Source organism: Corvus hawaiiensis, chromosome 4, assembly GCF_020740725.1.
Source record: "Corvus hawaiiensis isolate bCorHaw1 chromosome 4, bCorHaw1.pri.cur, whole genome shotgun sequence".
Lineage (NCBI taxonomy): Eukaryota > Metazoa > Chordata > Aves > Passeriformes > Corvidae > Corvus > Corvus hawaiiensis.
The window spans coordinates 24,418,961-24,436,718 of record NC_063216.1 but is presented as its reverse complement, the minus strand read 5'-3'; the positions used below and the strand labels follow the sequence as shown (position 1 = coordinate 24,436,718).

Genomic DNA, 17,758 nt, shown 5'->3' with positions numbered 1-17,758 from the left:
TGAGAAGCTTAAAAGCCTTTTCAGACTGTTTTTCACAAGTTGTTCTTATTCCCAGCTTTATTGGTTCACTGTGGAATTTGGCCTCTGCAAGCAAAATGGATTGATCAAAGCTTACGGGGCAGGACTGCTTTCATCCTATGGGGAGCTGATGGTATGTGTCAAATACATAGTATAGAAAGATTTCTATAATCCAGTTTCCTGAACTCTGGTAAAAGCAAACTATGTTTTTCTACAAAAAATCAATATGATTTGAAATTCAGGTTTTTCTTTCACAAAGAAATTAATTCTCCCTTCCCAGAAGTTACTGAGTAGGGAAAAATACTGTGGTATTCTACCTGTCTTCCATCTAAAGAGATGAAATGCAATGAAAGCAACCATCCTATAAAATATTAGATTTGTTTCTTCCTGCTCCTGCCAGTAGTAATGCAGCTGACTGACATAAAACTCACGTTCCCTTCTGAATTACTCACTAGAGGGCAATATTATGCCTATTATGAGCTTGGCTTTTTTGTCCATGCCATTGACATTCACACACATATGAACTGGAAATGCACTGACTGATTGGACCAAATGAAGTGCAAAGAAACTGGAGATAGCATGGACACTGACAAAAAGAAAATGCTTTAGTATTTTTCATTCCTAAACAAATTTCAAAATTAATTTCAGCTCTAGTTTTACATAGATCAAAGTCTGTGTGCACAGGTTTCATACTGCCTTGCTCAGTTAAATTAACTGTAGAAAGAGGACTTGTATACATTTTTTCAGAAAGCTTATGGGTTTCCCCTCCTTTGACCAAACAGCTGATAGGAGAGATATTAATTTCTCCTTAGTTTTGAAGAACACTGAAGCAGTTGATCACTTTTTAATTGCAAAAACCCTAAGCTGTTATCAGTAGGGCTCAAAGGCTTCAAGCTGTGCAGATACTGGATGATTTTTTTTTAGTTGGTAAGAGCCAAAGGAAAATAAATACCACTCTTTTCAAGCATTTTTATGAACCAGAAACCTTTTTCTCTTTTTTCATGGGAGATATATTTTAAGCTTAATACATAAATTCAGCAGCCTAACAGCCAGATACATGATACATTCACATGGAATTGTGGCTGAATTAGCATAGCTTGGACTCCCAGAACTGGAGATGGTTGGGTTGTTATGACAGTAAACATTTTACAAAACTCTCCCAATGGTGTACAGGTCAACCCACTTCCCAGTCAATTGACAGGAGGAAAAAACAACATTTTGATGTATCTCAAGACATTTCAAGTAGGAGTCCCCACAGAAGAGCAGCTGAAATTAACACAAAGAAAGGGAAACCGTCCCAGACATCAACCTTAATTTCTACCACTTGCTGAGTTCAGCACTGTTTTTCCTCATGACACTTGCAATTTGAAGATTTTTGTGAGGAAAATCTGTGGAGAGCTTTCTCTCTTGATAAGCTGAAAGATCTGCTTGTTCATTAGCCCTCTAGAGGAACAGACGTGACTTCCTTTCTACATAGAAGCCTGAGCTTGGCCTGACTGCTCATCAACTTCAGCAGAAGTGTGCTTACACTATGTACTGCTGAAGCTCCTGTTTATCTGGTAATCCTTCAGTACTTGCTATATTCACAGACAACAAACAGAAAATAGAAACTTGCTTTTATTTACCCAGTAAAATCAGAAATGTCCAATCAAAGCACAATTCAAGGCAATGTTTATTCTACTCTGCCTGGCTTAATACTTTATGGTTTTAAATCAAAGTCATGTACATGTTAAACAGGGTACTAAAGAGCAGAGGTAATGATATTGATGGCATTTATGTAGCTTTCATAGCAATATGCATGACAAAATCTATCTGCATGTGGTTACCTCCTTTTTCTGTTTAAGTTTGACTCAAAAGAAGGTAAAGATCTCATCAGAAATGTTCCGCTTTGGTGTCTGGAGTCAAATGCACCAGCCTTGTGCTCTCTCTCCTCTATTTCCACCCTTTTCTTCCCCAGACACCAATAAGCTCTTCTGCTTTTGCTTAAAACTGCAGGCGAGGACTGCTTGTGCACAAAACCGTGTGATATAGAACATGAAAGCACAACTGCATCTCAAACTCCCTACCTCTGAAGCTGACAATGGAAGTCCTAACTGTCCTTGAGCTGATAAATGGCAGTTTTTTGTTGCTTTTATCACTGGTAGTTGTTGGGTAAAGCTACTGGATAAACTTTTGATAGAGATGGGTCTACCTGTGTCTTCATCCATCATATTACTGAAAATGCACGCAGGGATGATAGCATTTGTATTTAACAGGTAATGAATAAGGATTATCCCCCTTGCAGCATGTCCCTTTCATAAATAACACCTAAATCTGAAGATGGGCAAGCAGTTAACCAGCAATGTCTCTAATGCACCCTGCACAATCCCTTTGTGAGCTCTGCAAGTTCCTCACTGTGCACCTTCCGGGACAATGGCTTAGTGGTTCCATGCGTTCCACCTCGAGCTCCTGAAACTTGTTGTACACAAGATAATAATACACATGAACTTAAGTGCTGAAATTTCCTTCTTTAGCTGATTTCATCTCGTAGATTTTTATTATATAGAAATATTTCCATTTATTCATTCTAGTCTGCCTGAGCATCTGATTCTAAGTCCAGTACAGACACTGGCAGTGGGAGTAAAGCAGTGAGGTCCAATGCCTAAGCACCCGCTAGCAAATTGCAAACATGTACCAACTGCTTCTTTTACAGCTGAAGAGAGAAGATTTGTGTAGTGCAGTACCTATTTCACAGGAGGGATTTTTTTAGAAGTAAAGCAGTGTCTAGACAGATCTGTTAGAGAAGATGAAGATTGGAAGATAGTGAGGCTCGTGATAGACTTCATTTTGTTGCTCTAGATAAGTTTAGTTGCTGCTTGTCAGAAAGCCATAATCCAACCTAATAATTATCTGCCAGTCTTCTCAGTGGGCCCAGACACAGACTTCTGCATGGAGGTCCCAGACTTGATTCCCTATCATTTAGCTGATCAACTTATTTGGCAGAGGCGATGAAGTTTTGGCACTTTGTTGGCAGTGAATATAGCAAGTACTGTAGGATTCTCACTGCAGTTCGTGTGTTGAAGGAGACACACTGCAGCAGTCTGTGCAAGGGAGGGGTTTCCTTGTCCCTGAAGGCTTCTAGGCCAGGAATAGCAGAATGATTCAGTCACCAAGGAGGGAATAAGGGCATGAGTTACTACGGTTAGATGGTTGGCTACAAGAAGATAACAACTAACCAGCGGGAGAGGGCAAGCAGCAGTTATCCAGCTCATGTTATATGAGAGCTTAGCATCAGCAAGAAGCCTGGGAACATCCCTGAACTGCAGCCTGGACTGACTCTCTGTGGGTGTGTGACTGTAACCAAGGGAACCACATCCTGACTGTGAAATCTTCAAAACATTTCCCTTTCCTCCACAGCATCCACTCTTACCAGTTCGAACTCAGCTTCAGGTAGATACTTTCTCTGGATGAGTTGATCCTGCCCAAACTCAGGGCCTCCTAATTTGGGGGAAAGGCAGAAGATGAGAGGTAGAGCTAGACACTCTCTGCATGAGTCTTGCACTTGAATCCCTGTTATCTAACGAAGCATTTAGTAACAGCAGCTAGGTATCAGAAGGATAACCATCCCTGAGTCTAAACGGAGCAGTTGTAATGGGTCTGACTGCTGGCCAAACTTGCCTCCTCTGAACTGTAAGAATTCCTCTCCAACAGCTCTCAGCATTGCACTATTTATTTCACTATATTCTGTCAGCTGTTCTACATTATCCAAAATGCTTCTTCTGTTAACACTCACATGGACTCTGTCCTACATACTGTAAAATCTTATGGCTCATACCACACTTCTGGCAACACTCAGTGCTACATATGCTTTTCTTGCAGCACAACCAGTACTTAACTTGTAGAGGCCTTTAAGGCCATCCGGTTTCGAGCTGAACTTCCACTGAAATCAATGGGATTTCAGTTCTGCTTCAACACTGACAATACAGTGGGACCCCTGTCAGGTTTTGAGTTACTGAAATCTTTTCCCTTTAGTTCCCCAGAGCTTCTAAGATTCTAAGAGCAGCCTCATGTTTGTGTATACCAACCATCTTAGATTGTATGAGTGCTATCCAAGGTTTATTCTTCAATTACACACTGCAAATTAAGAGCAAGAAAAACACCATCTTTTATTTATTCTTGGGGGTTTTTTGGGCTTTGTGTTTTTTTAGGGTTTTTTTTTTAAAGCCTGGTATTTATTTCTGCACCAGTTCAGTGAAATGTCTAAATATGTGCTTAGGAGTACTGTCTGAATTTTTCCAGCTAGCAGATTGAACTAAAAGTCTTGTGCAGCATCTTAACCAGTTATTTACAAGTAGTACCCTGGGAGTTGACATTTGGATTATAAAATGGTGAAGGGAGCCTTCTGAAGACTGGGGAAGAAGAGAGAAAGGCAAAGAGGCAGATCTCAGAGAAGGGTGGGTACTAAAAGACTGTCTCCAGGTGGGTGGGAGCCACTGTCCAGTCTGAAGGTGGAAAAAAAGGTCTCAGCATTGATGGGATGAGTTGCCTTTTTCCTTTTGGTTTGTACCCAGGACACTTCACCAACCTGGCCAGCTGGAGGCCAGTCAGTTTTAGGCACATCTGTGGTGCAGCTCAAATGTCACTGGGGCTGAGCTAGGTTTAAAGTTCATCACTTGGGTTTCACGAGCAGACAAGGTGTTTGGGAACTCACTTTAAGCCTAAGCAGAGCTGCCTTCCCAGGACTCTGTGCAGGTGGCTGGTTTAAAAGGCATTTCCAGTAAATATAAACGAACGGTACAGAGATACCTATGGACTGCACTGTGGACAGAAGTGGCTTCCATAAGCCTCCTGTTGGCTTGAGGAGACAATGTACAAGAACTTGAGAAGAACATATAGAAGAACCTCTGTGGGTCCAAAAATATATCTTGGATTTCGGGGAAGATTTTAGGCTTCTATACTGGCCTGGAAGCTGTGCATTAAATACCAGACACATTCTGTCATCTGTTCTTCAGTGCACCAGGAACTGTGAAATTTGTGACACGGGCTAGGGGACTTTAAAGTAATGCTGGATAGGACTGCAAATATTCTACAATGCTATTCAAAAAGTAGCAGCATGATATTATTTTTTTCTTCTAGATATTTGTATTTTGGGGGGTGCCATAGACCTTCCCCTCCCTGTCTGAGAACATGGCTATGCTATCCAATTTTACATCATGCTAAACATATATTTCTTTTTTTTTCTTTTTTTTTTCCCCTCTTAAAAAATATTTATTATTTGGTTTATTAACTGCTAATTATGAAACCCAGCTTTGACCTATGAAAGTACAGGACTTTATATTGCCCCTAACTATTCCCTAGAGAGAATTTCACAGACCAGCAGGGACTAATTCTTTCTCTATTCATTCACGTGCTCTAACCTGTGTTGCTGCTGCTACAAAGTATGCCTTGTCAAACGAGCCAGAGTACAAGCCTTTTGATCCAGAAGTGACTGCAGTTCACCCCTATCAGGATCAAGCCTTCCAGCCTGTCTATTTCATAGCAGAAAATTTGGAAGATGCCAAAGTCAAGCTTCAGTAAGTAAAGTGTTTGTGGGTGTTTTCATTGAGGGGGGCACACTGGGTTGATTCTTAATCTCAAATACATCTACTACTTTTGCAACAACCATGTCAGGCTATCTCATTGCATCTGCATAGTGGCTTTTGTACAACAAAGTTGAGCATGGGCTTGTTTATCTCAGAAAAGGTTCATAGGAATTCAGAATTATATTCTGCTATGCTGTGCTCCATGCTTCATCTTAACAATGCTTCATTTTAGCAGCTTCTGAAGTAAATTCTGTAACTGAACTGTGAGAGTGCAATCCCACCCTATGTGCTAGTCCATACAAACAGGAGGTCGTGAAGAACTGATTTACCCAGGGTCACATGGAAATTTTATAGCAGTCTCTGGAATTAACATGGATCAGCAGGGGGCTTAAAAACAAGATTGCCTTTCTCCTCTGATTATATCTGCACAAGAATGCAGAATCAGCATTCACAGGCAATCTAATTTCAACAAAGTAGCTGTCTGCAACCTAGATAACATTATTTCAAATTAGCTTGAGGTGTTTCTAAACACATTTCCTTAACTGTGATGTTGTGCAGTAAGGATGGATGGTTTTTTCTTTTTCTTTGTGTTTTTAAGTAAGCAGGGTTTAAATTCTGGCCTTCATCTCCAACAGTTAGAACAACAGGACCAATTCTGGCTGGAGGCAGTATGTTAGTTGTGGAGCTACTGGGGAGCATGTAGGAGCTGAAATGAGGAATTTATTAGAGGAAGAGAACCTGAGCCAGACTTCTTCCCTACTCTCTCTCCCTCTTCCCTAGAAGCACTGTTTGCTGGGGCTATAGACATGGCTAATTAGGCTCCTCATCTTAAATCTGAATGTTCACATTAAATTTTAAGTATGTGTAAAAACGTGGGTGAGTACTCACTGGTAGAAGAGAGAGGACTTGCAGAGTATTTGACTCAGGCAAACCTGAAAAGAATGTATGAGGACAAGGAATACACCACTCTCAGACATGAAGCTTTTTCATACATTTTTTCAAGGCAGTTGCACAGCCAAGGCTGCTCAAAATGACTGAAGGCACAAGAATCTGTCAGCACAGAAAACATAAGGCAACATCAGCACAGGGGGTTCCTACCAGCATGTACTTAATGGAAATATTGTCAAAAAATGGCAAGCAATCATGGTTTTTTCTTTTAATAGAGACAGAAAAATAGCCCAGGATGCCTAGTATCAACAGGTTTTTAGAAAATTACACAGAAAGAGCTGCTCCAGGTTATTTCTTGGAAGTGAAGGCGGCAGACATGCTGTGCTCCTGCATTCCTCAGCTTGTGGTTGTAATAACTCTGAATTGTGTGAACGCGGAGCTGTGAGAGCACAGATGGGTTTAAGCCAGCCAGGCTGAGATGAGGCACTGCAGATCTTTGGGGCTGCATGTGGCTGAGCTGTGGGCAGGATGTACTGCACCAGGCAAAGCTCAGGAGATGCAGTGAGGAGGTGTCACAGCAGCCTCGGCTCCCCAGTAAGGCCATGACTACAAACTGAGAAATTAGGTCCTGCAGGTTTTGCACTTAAGGAAATGCCTCTTGCACTAGAAGCTCTGTCCTGTCTCCCCACAGGAACTACACGATGAAGATCAAGAAGCCTTTTGCTCTGCACTATGACCCCTTCACCAGCCGCATAGAGGTTCTGAACACACCACAGAAAGTCAAGAGGGCACTCCACCAGATAAAAGAGGAACTGAAAAACCTCTGCTTGTCCCTTGAAAACCTCTCTTAAAACCGCAGCAATACAACTCACCTGTCACTGAGATACTTGTAGGTGGTGCTAGCTCTTGAAGGCTTAGTGATGAAGAGGTACTCACAGGCAGAAATCTTAAATGCACAAACCAGCTCAGTTCAGATAATCTTTTCACTATATTTTAGGCTGCTGACTTAGACAAAATAATGGGCTCCTGCTTAGAATGTTTCAACAACAAACAAGATCAGCTTACTCCAATTTTTGGTAGGTGATATGAGCTACATCTGTTTGTAGTGTTACGGGACTCTTACAGGTTTTTTTCCTTCCCCTGCCACCTTTTCAAGTTATCTGTCACAAAATAGCAGGGTAACTTTCCATCCCCACAGTGTTTTACTTGCTGCCTTAATGACATGATCACAACCTCTGAGGCTGGCTAGCTGCCTACAGTCAGCAGTCCTTGCAGCTAACTCCTTTCTGCTAGCAATTAGCATCAGCTATTGCCCACACACTATGAATGGTCCCCTTAAAATATGCAAATAGAAGAGCTTGTAAGAGCAGCACTTCTGCTCACTATTTAAGTACTCATCTCATTCAGTAGCCTGCAAATATGACAAAATAATTTCTTGTCACACTTAAGATCACAGAATAGTTGTATCTTGATTAAAAAGAAGGCAGAAAATAAAAGGCTCAAGATGCTCTGGCTCTGTCACATACAAGGATGCTTACTTTGAATGGGAAATTTAAATTTTGGGAAGGAAATTCTTGTGTAAGGAAAGATTTGCAAAGAGGCCTTTAGCAAATAGGCTTGCATTGCTTTTTTCATGGCATTCAGATTCTCCTGGATACCTTTAGAAATCTTTGCTTCTTATTAGTATCATGATGACTGTAGTAATAATCAAAACGCCAAATCTATGGAACACCTAGTGGAAAACCTAAGATCAGCCACTAGCAGCTGTATAGCCTTGCTATGGAAAAAATATCTGATATGTTCTCCAACCCATCTTGTCTCCCCCTCCAACCCCTCTCTGAGATGTGCCTGAAATTTATTTATACTCCACAGGTTTTGTTTCCCAGAATCAGTCTCCTCTTCCAGACTTCCATGCTGTTCATATCCCCTTCCTTCCTCTACTGTGCACAAATAGAGGGTAGTTCAGGAAAAGAAGATGATGCCCAAGACCAGAAAGGGTCCCTCTGCTCTTAGCAGCAGTGCGAGCCCATGGGGTCAATGCAGGTTACAGGCATGGCATAAGCAGGGAAAATGTGGATCTCATGGCGCAGGCTGGGTGATAGTTATCCACAAATGTAAGGTAGATTTATCCCGTGCCGCTTGGAAGCTCTGTTTATTTATTCAAAATTGTGTTTAGCATGTGGCTGCCTTGTCCACTGCTACCCACTAGCTGCCAGTGTACAGGGTCTGAGCTCTGAGGAAAGTGTGAGGTGGTTTGGCTCTTGATGGAAAAGGAGTTATGGGAAAAGGACTCACCAACTCTGCCTGAGCTGCTCACTGTGAGATAGGAAAATGTACACAGTCACCACAGAGAAAGCCACAGGCTGTTATTTCATACAGACCTTATCTCACTGTAATTTTTCCACTTGTCAGGCTCTATAGAAACTGTCTTATTGAAAGTCAAAAGAATGCGGTCTCTTAAACCTTCATGTCTACAGCACTTCAGAAAATTTTCCCATGGGCAGTAATATTCAGGATCTGGGGACCTGCTGCAACTGCTCCATTTTATTAAAATGTGGTGATGCCTGAAAAATTTGGAAGTATCTTGGCAAAAGTGGCTGTGAGACCCCCTTCCTCTCAACAGCAGGAACATTCCAAGCTCCTTTTTTATTTTAATTTTTTAAAAAATTCTACTCCAGGAGAACACTTGCATATCATAAGCCCTGTTTTGCTAGAAATTCAGCCAGAGACAGAGCTGAAGTGAGTTCCTTTGCTTCCAGTATATTTCTGCTGTGATGGAAGATGATCTCTCAGCATGCTTTTATGGGTTTAATTCTACTTATCCTGCTCATAAACACACACACACAAATACCATTCCTCCTCAGAGCAATTTGTTTCCTTACATCTTGTAGTAATTTATCTGTCTGCTTCCTGCCAATTGGTGCATAGGCAAAAATATTTGATAGCTCACAACAGATTGTTTTCAGAAGTATTATTTTCATCAATCAGTTCTTTTACAGTGCAAATTGAATCATGTGCTCCAATTCTGTGTGTTTTCCTTTTCTTTCTTTTTAAGTGGAAGATAACACCAGAGCGGAAGAGCTATCAAAATATTTTCTATAGACGGACTCTGGGCCATAGGGTCTTTTTCAAGTATTCCCTCTGAAATGGTTGAATGTGGAATTTAGACTTGAGTTTGGCTATTACTCAGAACAGACCTATATTTGGAAGAAATCAGAGACCTGATGGATTTGTTTTGCCCAAGGCCTCACACTTTCTTTGGAGGGACTCCAGGCCCGCCCACACACCCTTGTCTTTTCCAGTTCCTGTAGCAAGGAGAGAAAAAGAAACCATTTTGGAGCCAGATTCTCCCACCCTTACACATGCTGAGTAGTACCCAGCCTCTCAAGCAATCTCAAGCAACAGCTCTGAGCCTGTTTAAGGTGCTGCACATAGGCAATAAGAGCAAGATTATCAAAACCACAGTGGGTGTACTTTCTTTTTCCTTGTCTTAGTGATAGTCAGCTGGCATACATGGCTAGGGTAGGCTGCAGTGAAACTTGGTGAAGCTACAAAAGTAATGGATTTGGCTACCTGAACTTTTAAGGTGTGTAGATATTTTTCCAAAGGAGGTAAATCTTCCCTCCTTACTCAGGCAGAACCTACCCCAGGCTAGCCATGTTTGACGCTCCCCTCTGAAAAGGTCCACATTCTTTTCTTTTGATTCAGTGTAGTGACAAAACAAAAGCCTTCAGGGTTACATCCTTATGAGTTACACTGGTCATTCTGCTCTTCCAATAGTCATTCTTTCATTTCCTCACAGAAGCCAACAAATACCTCATCCTCCTGTCAGTCTAAGGCAGCAGTGATGGGAAAGGCAGCAATGGGGCCTCCCAATTAAAATAATGGCACAGAGGAAAAAGCACCAACCAGTAAAAATATGCCTTTTTGTCAGTTTGCATTTCAGCAGTTTCATATTAATCTTGCACAAGAAGGTTCCAAAGCCAAGTAAAACACATCTTGTGACTTGAATCTGAACTGATGAACTCCCCATGGGCCCTTTGCTTATCCCGATAAACTTATTTTTCCTAGATGGAGTGCATTTAGAACAAAATAGTGTATGTTATTAAATCTGTATTGTGCTGTTCTGTTATAGATGGGAGAGTTAGTAAATTCAGTTTGTGGGTTTGGGTTTGTTTTGTTTTTTGGCTAACCAAGTCTGTCCTCTACCAATTTTGGTCCACCTTCAAGCCTCCAGCTGCTTCACTGCTTCCCTGCAGATTTGCTAGGGATGCCAAGGGTACCACTGTGTAAGGAGAATACACAGTTATGCAATTTGGGGAATTTGGCAGGACAGGAAGAGGAAATTTAGGCTGGCCTCCCACCCACTCCCATGAGAAATAGTATTGTATCACAAGGCAGAGCTGTCATCCTCAGAAAGACCTTCTCCATCACTTCCCTCTGGTTCCCTTAACATTTTGATCTTTGTACTACCTGGTGAATATAAACCTTTCTTAACCCCTTCAAGAAAGGCTGGGGTGGGGGTGAGGGGAAGGAGGGGTGAGCAGAAAAAGAAAAAAAAAAAAAAAAGAAAAAAGAAAATGACCTTCCAAGAAGGGAAACTTCATTACCCTCAGTCTTCTTTATCTCTGCTGATCCATGAAGAAAGAAGAAAACATATCAAGCTTCCATGGAATAGATAGTGTATTCCCAAAGAAACCTGCATTGTATTCTTCCAGTGTGTACAATCCACACATGAAGATCTCCTTATGCCCATGACTGAAACGCCATCATTCCCCAAGTAAATCACGACCACTAATTAACCGTGCACAGAAGTGTTACACGACTTCTTGAGTCAGGAAGTGAAGCTACCAGGAAAAACCCTGCAGCAGCTTTGCCTTCCGCACCTACTGCAAAAACAGAAGGTTCTCTGGAGTCTGCTTCCGTACATATCCTACAGTATGGAGAAATTCCAGTTGGCATAGAAGCAGAGGGGTATATACACACATCCCCAGTAATCTCACCCACCCCTAATCAGGAGTTTATACGTGGGCTTTGAGATTTAGTCAGAACACATTACTTCGCAGCATTCTTCAGCTGGCACATGATCAGAAGCTGGCAGAAAGGGTTATTGGCTGTATCATATTAAATATACATTAGGTTTGGGTAAAGCTGGTGGCTGAGGCCCAAAGTGAAAGCAAATCTCTGGCACCCTCTGCCACCACACATATTCCCCAGGGGAAAGAAAGACAGACTGGAAAAGAAGCAGAAAGGCTGACAACTGGCGGAGCAAAGGGATGAGGAACAGAAAGGACCAGTAGATATGCCTGAAACATGCTTGCTTTGCATATGCTGCTTCATTATATTAGAGAAACATTTCTGTCTGAACGGGAGCTTTTTAGCATAAATGAGGAAATTTTGTACCTGTGAGAGTGTGGAGGAGTCAAGGTCACTTAAGACTTTTTAACCGTGCCTGAGGAGTGTTAGCTTTATCTAAGGCATTTACTTTCGACATGGGATACAAAAGCTGGAGAGCAGAAAGAGGTCTTTAGAAAAGAGTTGTGGTGTGTAGAAACAACACACCAGAGAAGGGCAAAAAGTCTTGTGAAGGGTTTAGAAAATGTCTTATGAGTAACAGCTGAGGGAGATGGGTTTGTTTAGTCTCAAGAATAAGAGTTTTGGGGGACCTTGTCACTCTCTACAACTCCCTGGAAGGAGGGTGTAGGGAGGGAGGGTCAGTCTCTTCTGCTGTACCTGCAGTGAGAGGACAAGAGGAAGTGGCCTTCAGCTGAGACAGGGGAGATTCAGGTGAGATATCTGAAAAATTTGTTCCCTGCTAGGGTGGTCAGGCATTGGAATAGGTTGCCCAGGAAGGTGATGGAGTTACCATTCCTGGAGGTGGTCAAGAGGTATCTGGATCTGGCACTAGGGGACGTGGTTTAATCATTCAGGAGTTACAATGGTAGTTCTGGGTGGACAGTGGGACTGGATGATCCTGAAGGTCTCTTCCAACCTTGACAATTCTGTGATTCTACAATTCTGTGAAAGATGAAGGTGACAAGGCCTTACTGCCTTGCAAGACAGAGTAGTCCTAAATTTTAAGTGAAGGCTGCCTTAGGAAGGAAAAGTGAGCAGCTGGCCAAGCACTGCCCTCTCAGCAGAAGACTGTAAAATTATTGTTTCTATAACTATATGCTAGGTGCTGTCTTTTACCCTGTTTAACTATTTTGTCAAGAGCTTTCTTATTTCTATTAGTTTAAAATGTTATTTATCGATCCTTTTGATTTGTGCTTGCAAATGGGGAAAACCAGCTCTTTGAACACAAGAAAGTTCAAGATTATTTTCCCAGGGTTTTGGGTGGAACTTGACCAACACATGGACACTCTTAAACTTAAACCTGGCCCTTGATGAAGGCAATTAAGACCTGGCAAAATGGTTACACTTGGGTAAAGAAAGTGACAGCTACCCTCTGATGTATCCAAAACAAATCTCTGCTCCCATCCATAACCAGTGGTGCTAATCTTCAAGGTACGCCTTTCACAACATTAACCGTGATAGATTTAAACATAAACATCTAAATATAAACCATAGCAGCTAACACTTGTCAGGTACAGTACAGGTACAGTAACTAGAAGAATCCTGCTTAATAAAAATTTGGATACCATTTACTGTGATGTGGTCTATTTCAGCTGTTGCTGAAGTTGTAGAGTTCAGGCATGGTGTGCAATAAAACTGGTTTTAGTGAAGCCAGTTTGACTGATCTGACTTGCAGACTCAGAATCAACAGCTAAATTTCTGTTGAGTAGGCTAATGGCTACAATGTGGAAGTAAAAATAAAGGATCCATTTACAGTCATACCACTGTGCATCATTTAGTACTTTCCTCTTATATTTACTGACAGAGAAAAAAAAACCCCACTGTTAGTATTATTCAATATTTCTTGAAGTGGTAGACTGGCACACTTTGGATACTCTGATATAAATAGACAATTAAAATGAATTAATAGAAGGAAAATATCTATTAATCTATTAATTAACAAATGCTGTCTTTCAATAACATCTCACAAGATGACAGAGATGATCAACATTGTGTTTTGTACAAGTCTGTTAGGAGCAGCCTCAATAGAACCTGTAAAATAAAAAAAATTTTTAAAAAATTATTAAAAAAAAAAAAAGTAAAGAAAAAGAAAAAAGGGAAAAAAGGCCTGTTTTTAAGTATTTCCTGAATGAATCCCAAAACTGATGGGTTAGAAATGGAATGTGTGCTGGATGATGATATGAATTTTGTTGTGTTTAATTCTTGTACTTCAGACATTTCAATTTGGTTCTGACTCTTGAATTAGTTCATATTTCTTGGTTTAAATCTGAGCAAATAAAATGATTTAACTTGATTTCTGTGTCTAGTGTCCTACAAAGGCAAACTTTGCAACTGAATCTGAGGTTTAGCCCCTTCGTGAAATACTGTGTGAGCTGCAGGGAGGTTGAGGAGGATGGAGTGTTGTAAATGAAATGTGCTAGCCACTGTTGCTTAGTAACTTTCCTCCAATTACAATCTTTATCCTTGGTCAGGAAACAAATTAAAGGTTACCAGAGTGGGTTTTCTGTTACAAATGTATCATCCAATATTGCTATCATGTGCATACACACTTTGGGAATAATTCCACGCCATCACTAATGAGGTACTGGCTTTCTGATGATATTGCCTGTCTGTGGTATGGGCAAGCCATTCAAGAACAATTTCTCTGTACTTTGTGATACATCATTAGTTTCTGTATTGCTATATTACTCGGTTAAATGGAGCTAAAGATAGATTTAAAAAAAAAAAATTGCATGGAGAAAATTGATTTCCGACTGCCTTGATGTCTCTATTTGTCCAAGAACCAGACTGAAAACGTGAAGCAAAGAAGCAATGATGTCATTATACAGAAACCTAGAGAACACATCACTCTTTACTACTTAAATGGAAAAGATGGGCTGTATGAAGACTTTCCTCACCTTCTGAAAATTCTTCCTCACATTCAAGAAGTTTACCAAAGACTTTGAGTGTTGACTAACAGTTGAAGACACTAAAATTGTTACAGAGGACTGCAGGGCCCCATGTGATTCCCAAAGATGGCTTAGTTCTATATCTAAGCTGATAAAAAGTGGTATTAGAACAGAATTTCAGAAGAGCTGTCTTAGGCTATGCTCTATGGTGTACTATGTTGCCTGAGAATTCAGGAAAGGAAGTTCAGGTTGCTTTCTAATGTAACAGCTTTGAGATTGTGAAATCCTGTTTATATTTGTGTACAACACAAAGCAAGATAAATTGTATCATTTAGGAAAAATGGAGCGAGAAGAAGTTTTTTTTTACATATGGAGCCCCACTCATATGAGTGAGGAAGAATGTACTCCTGTGGCTGAGGGGACCAACAAAAACCAGCAAGAACTGTTTTACCCTGAATTCCTCCTACAACACCATCACAGTCTTCTGCTAGCAATTTTCTCTCCAGAGAAACAGGTTCAGCATTTGTCACATTAACAGACTTCCACCCTCAGCAAAGGAGTTATTTCAAGCATGACATGAAAATCTTTCACTAACAAGATCTTGGTAGATGAAATTAGCACATCTTCAAGATTAAGAGCTGTAGTACACAACCTGTTACTCCACAGCAGCTATGCTATTTCACACTGTTGGACAGTGGAAGAGAGAAGCAAAAGGACAGCAGGTGTAAAAAAATGGGAGAGTCCTGGATACATGGTAGTTCTGAGCAGCAATTTTGCCATGCTTGAGGCAGAGTAAGGGGTGAGTGATCTACTCCTGAGTTAAAGGACCACTCTCACACAGAGCTGGAGTGGACGAGTGCCTGCAGAGCACATACTGTTCTACATGCCTCAAGCATGTCCTGTGCTTACAGCACATGAAAAGATAATATATACTTGAGTCTTTTCCATGTCCTTGTAAGACAGAAGCTGGGGCTAGAGGTGAGCTGTGATGCTTCAGTAAGTTTCCTTGGGCAACAGGAGAAGTAGGGCAGGGAAAACTGCGGAAGACAGCACATAGGACTCATGTCCCACAATAACTGTGAGTTGAATGTTATCCTGAAAGCAGAAATCAAAAGATAGAAATGTTTTTCATCTCTCTGCCAAAAAGGGAAAAAGAAGTTTTACAAAGAGGCATCAGTCCTATCAGAACTGTGCCTGGAATAATAAATGTGTTACTGTACAGAATCACTGAGTTTGGAAGGGACCTCTGGAGATTGTCTTCTCCAGCACCCTACCCAGAGACATCAGCTAGACCATGTTGGTCAGTATCATGTCTAGTCAGGTTTTGAACATCTCCTAGGATAGAGACTACACAAACTCTCAGGGAAGCCTGTTTTAGCATTTGACCATTCACAATAATTTTAAAAAAGCTTTTAAAATTTGAATTTCATATATTTGATTTTGTGCCCATTGTCTTGATTCTTTTCACAGGATATTGCTTCTTTACTGTCTCCATCAGGTATTTATACAGATTGTTCAGATCCCACTGAGCCTTCTTTCCCAGGCTGAAAACCATTCCAGCTTTCTCAGTGTCTTCCTGTATGTCACATGCTCCAATCCATGGATAATCTTCATGTTCCTTCATTAGACTTGCCCGTGTATATTTGTCCTTATCCTTGTGGCTGCAGCACTCCAGACGTTGTTTCAGCAGTGGTGAGCACAAAGGAAGGTTCACCCAACCCCATCTGCCTGCAGTGGCCTTCTTAATGCCATCCAGGATGCTGCTGGCCATCTTTGTTTCAAGGGCAGATTCCTGGCTTATGGTCAATTGGTTGTCCACCAGCACTCTCAGGCCATCAGGCCCTTTCTGCCAAGCTGCTTTGCAGCTGGTGGATCTCCCTGGTCTGCAGTGGTGCCTGGGGCTAATCATCATAAGGTGCAGTGTTTCACCAAGATTTTGGTTGTCCCATATCTCCAGCCAAGAATTCAGTGAGTTCATCAGGCTTTTCCATGGTCTCATTCAGCAGCAAGCCTACATTTCACAGTCCCCCCCCTTTTTTTTTTTCTTTTCCTGTAAATACACTCGTAGAAGCCCTTCCTGTTTTCCTTTATATCCCTCACCAGATTCAACTCCAGCTGGGCTTTCGTTTTCCTAACCTCATCCTTGCGTGATATAATGTGTCTATATTCCTTATGGGAGATCTGAAACTAATTCCACCTCTTGCATGTTTCTTTTTTTGTGTTTGAGCTTTTTCTGGAGCTTCTGTTTCATCCATGCAGGCCTCCTGCCATCTTTCCTTGGCTTCCTGTCTGTCAGGATGGATCATTCTTGAGCTTGGAAGAGGCAATCCTGGACAAAATGCTCAAACTGTCTTATGAAAATGTAGAGATGGGGGAGGTGAGACAGAAGGAAAGCAGAAAGAATTCTACTGCTTTCTACTAAGACAACCTGTAGTCATGTTAGAGACCCAAGTTTATGTGCTTACTCCAGCAGACACCTCATTTATGATGCGGACTGCTCTAAATGAAGAGCAACTGAGAAAGGTTTGTTCTGTAATATCAAATTAACTGGGCTCGTTGGACAGGTTCTCTGGATGTGGAAATCCTCAGTAAGATTTTGCATAACATCCCATCCCAGAATTGGGCATTGGTGTAAATCTGGAACTCTGACCTGTTGGCAAACAGGAGTCGCAGTTCCTCAAATGCTTTCACCTTCAGCCAATCTCAGAGCCATGGAATCTTTAGGTCGGTAAAAACCTCCAAGATCCAACCTTTGACCAGCTGTCACCGTATCAATTAAATCACAGCACTAAGTGCCAGGCCAAGTCATTCCTTGAACAATTCCAGGGAAGTCTTTGGCATGTAACAGATGTCAGAGAAACACTTGTATTTTAAATCCCTCTGTAGTTATGTGTGAGGAGGCACATCAGACACTACATCTGATTGTGCAGAGTCTCAGATGTGCAGGGGGATTTAAGGAAAAAGAAGATGATGTTTTGAATACGTCTTCTCTTGGAATCTGTTAAGTGCCATGGGGTACTAAATCCTGATGGGATGAAGAGGCTACCAGTAATACTCTTATTACTAACATATTCAATAACTTGACTTTTAGGTGGCTTTCTTATTTCTATTCTTCCCTGAAGCACGGCACTGAAATTCAAGAGAGCTGTAGTAATCCTGGAATGTGGAGAGAACACCATGGAGGTGTTGGTACTCCAAGGCAACACACTGCCAAGAGACTTGTCGCTGGAGTTAGCAGGTGGAAGCCAGTCAAGGAACTTGTAAGTAGCTCTGAGGATTGTGGTTAAGAGCAAGCAGATCAGAAGTGTTACTTATATAAAGGCACTG

At 41.4% G+C, this 17,758-nt stretch overlaps 1 protein-coding gene across 1 annotated transcript in view; it reads left to right on the top strand.

The window, feature by feature from the left end:
- The window catches only part of LOC125325436 (tyrosine 3-monooxygenase-like), a 34,951-nt gene extending 21,115 nt beyond the window's left edge, over positions 1-13,836 (top strand). The window contains exons 10-12 of the mRNA XM_048302468.1: positions 56-151; positions 5,437-5,570; positions 7,159-13,836. Coding sequence (XP_048158425.1) covers positions 56-151; positions 5,437-5,570; positions 7,159-7,318 — 390 coding nt within the window. The 3' untranslated portion in view covers positions 7,319-13,836. The remainder of the gene's footprint in view (positions 1-55; positions 152-5,436; positions 5,571-7,158) is intronic.
- Positions 13,837-17,758: the final 3,922 nt, after the last annotated feature.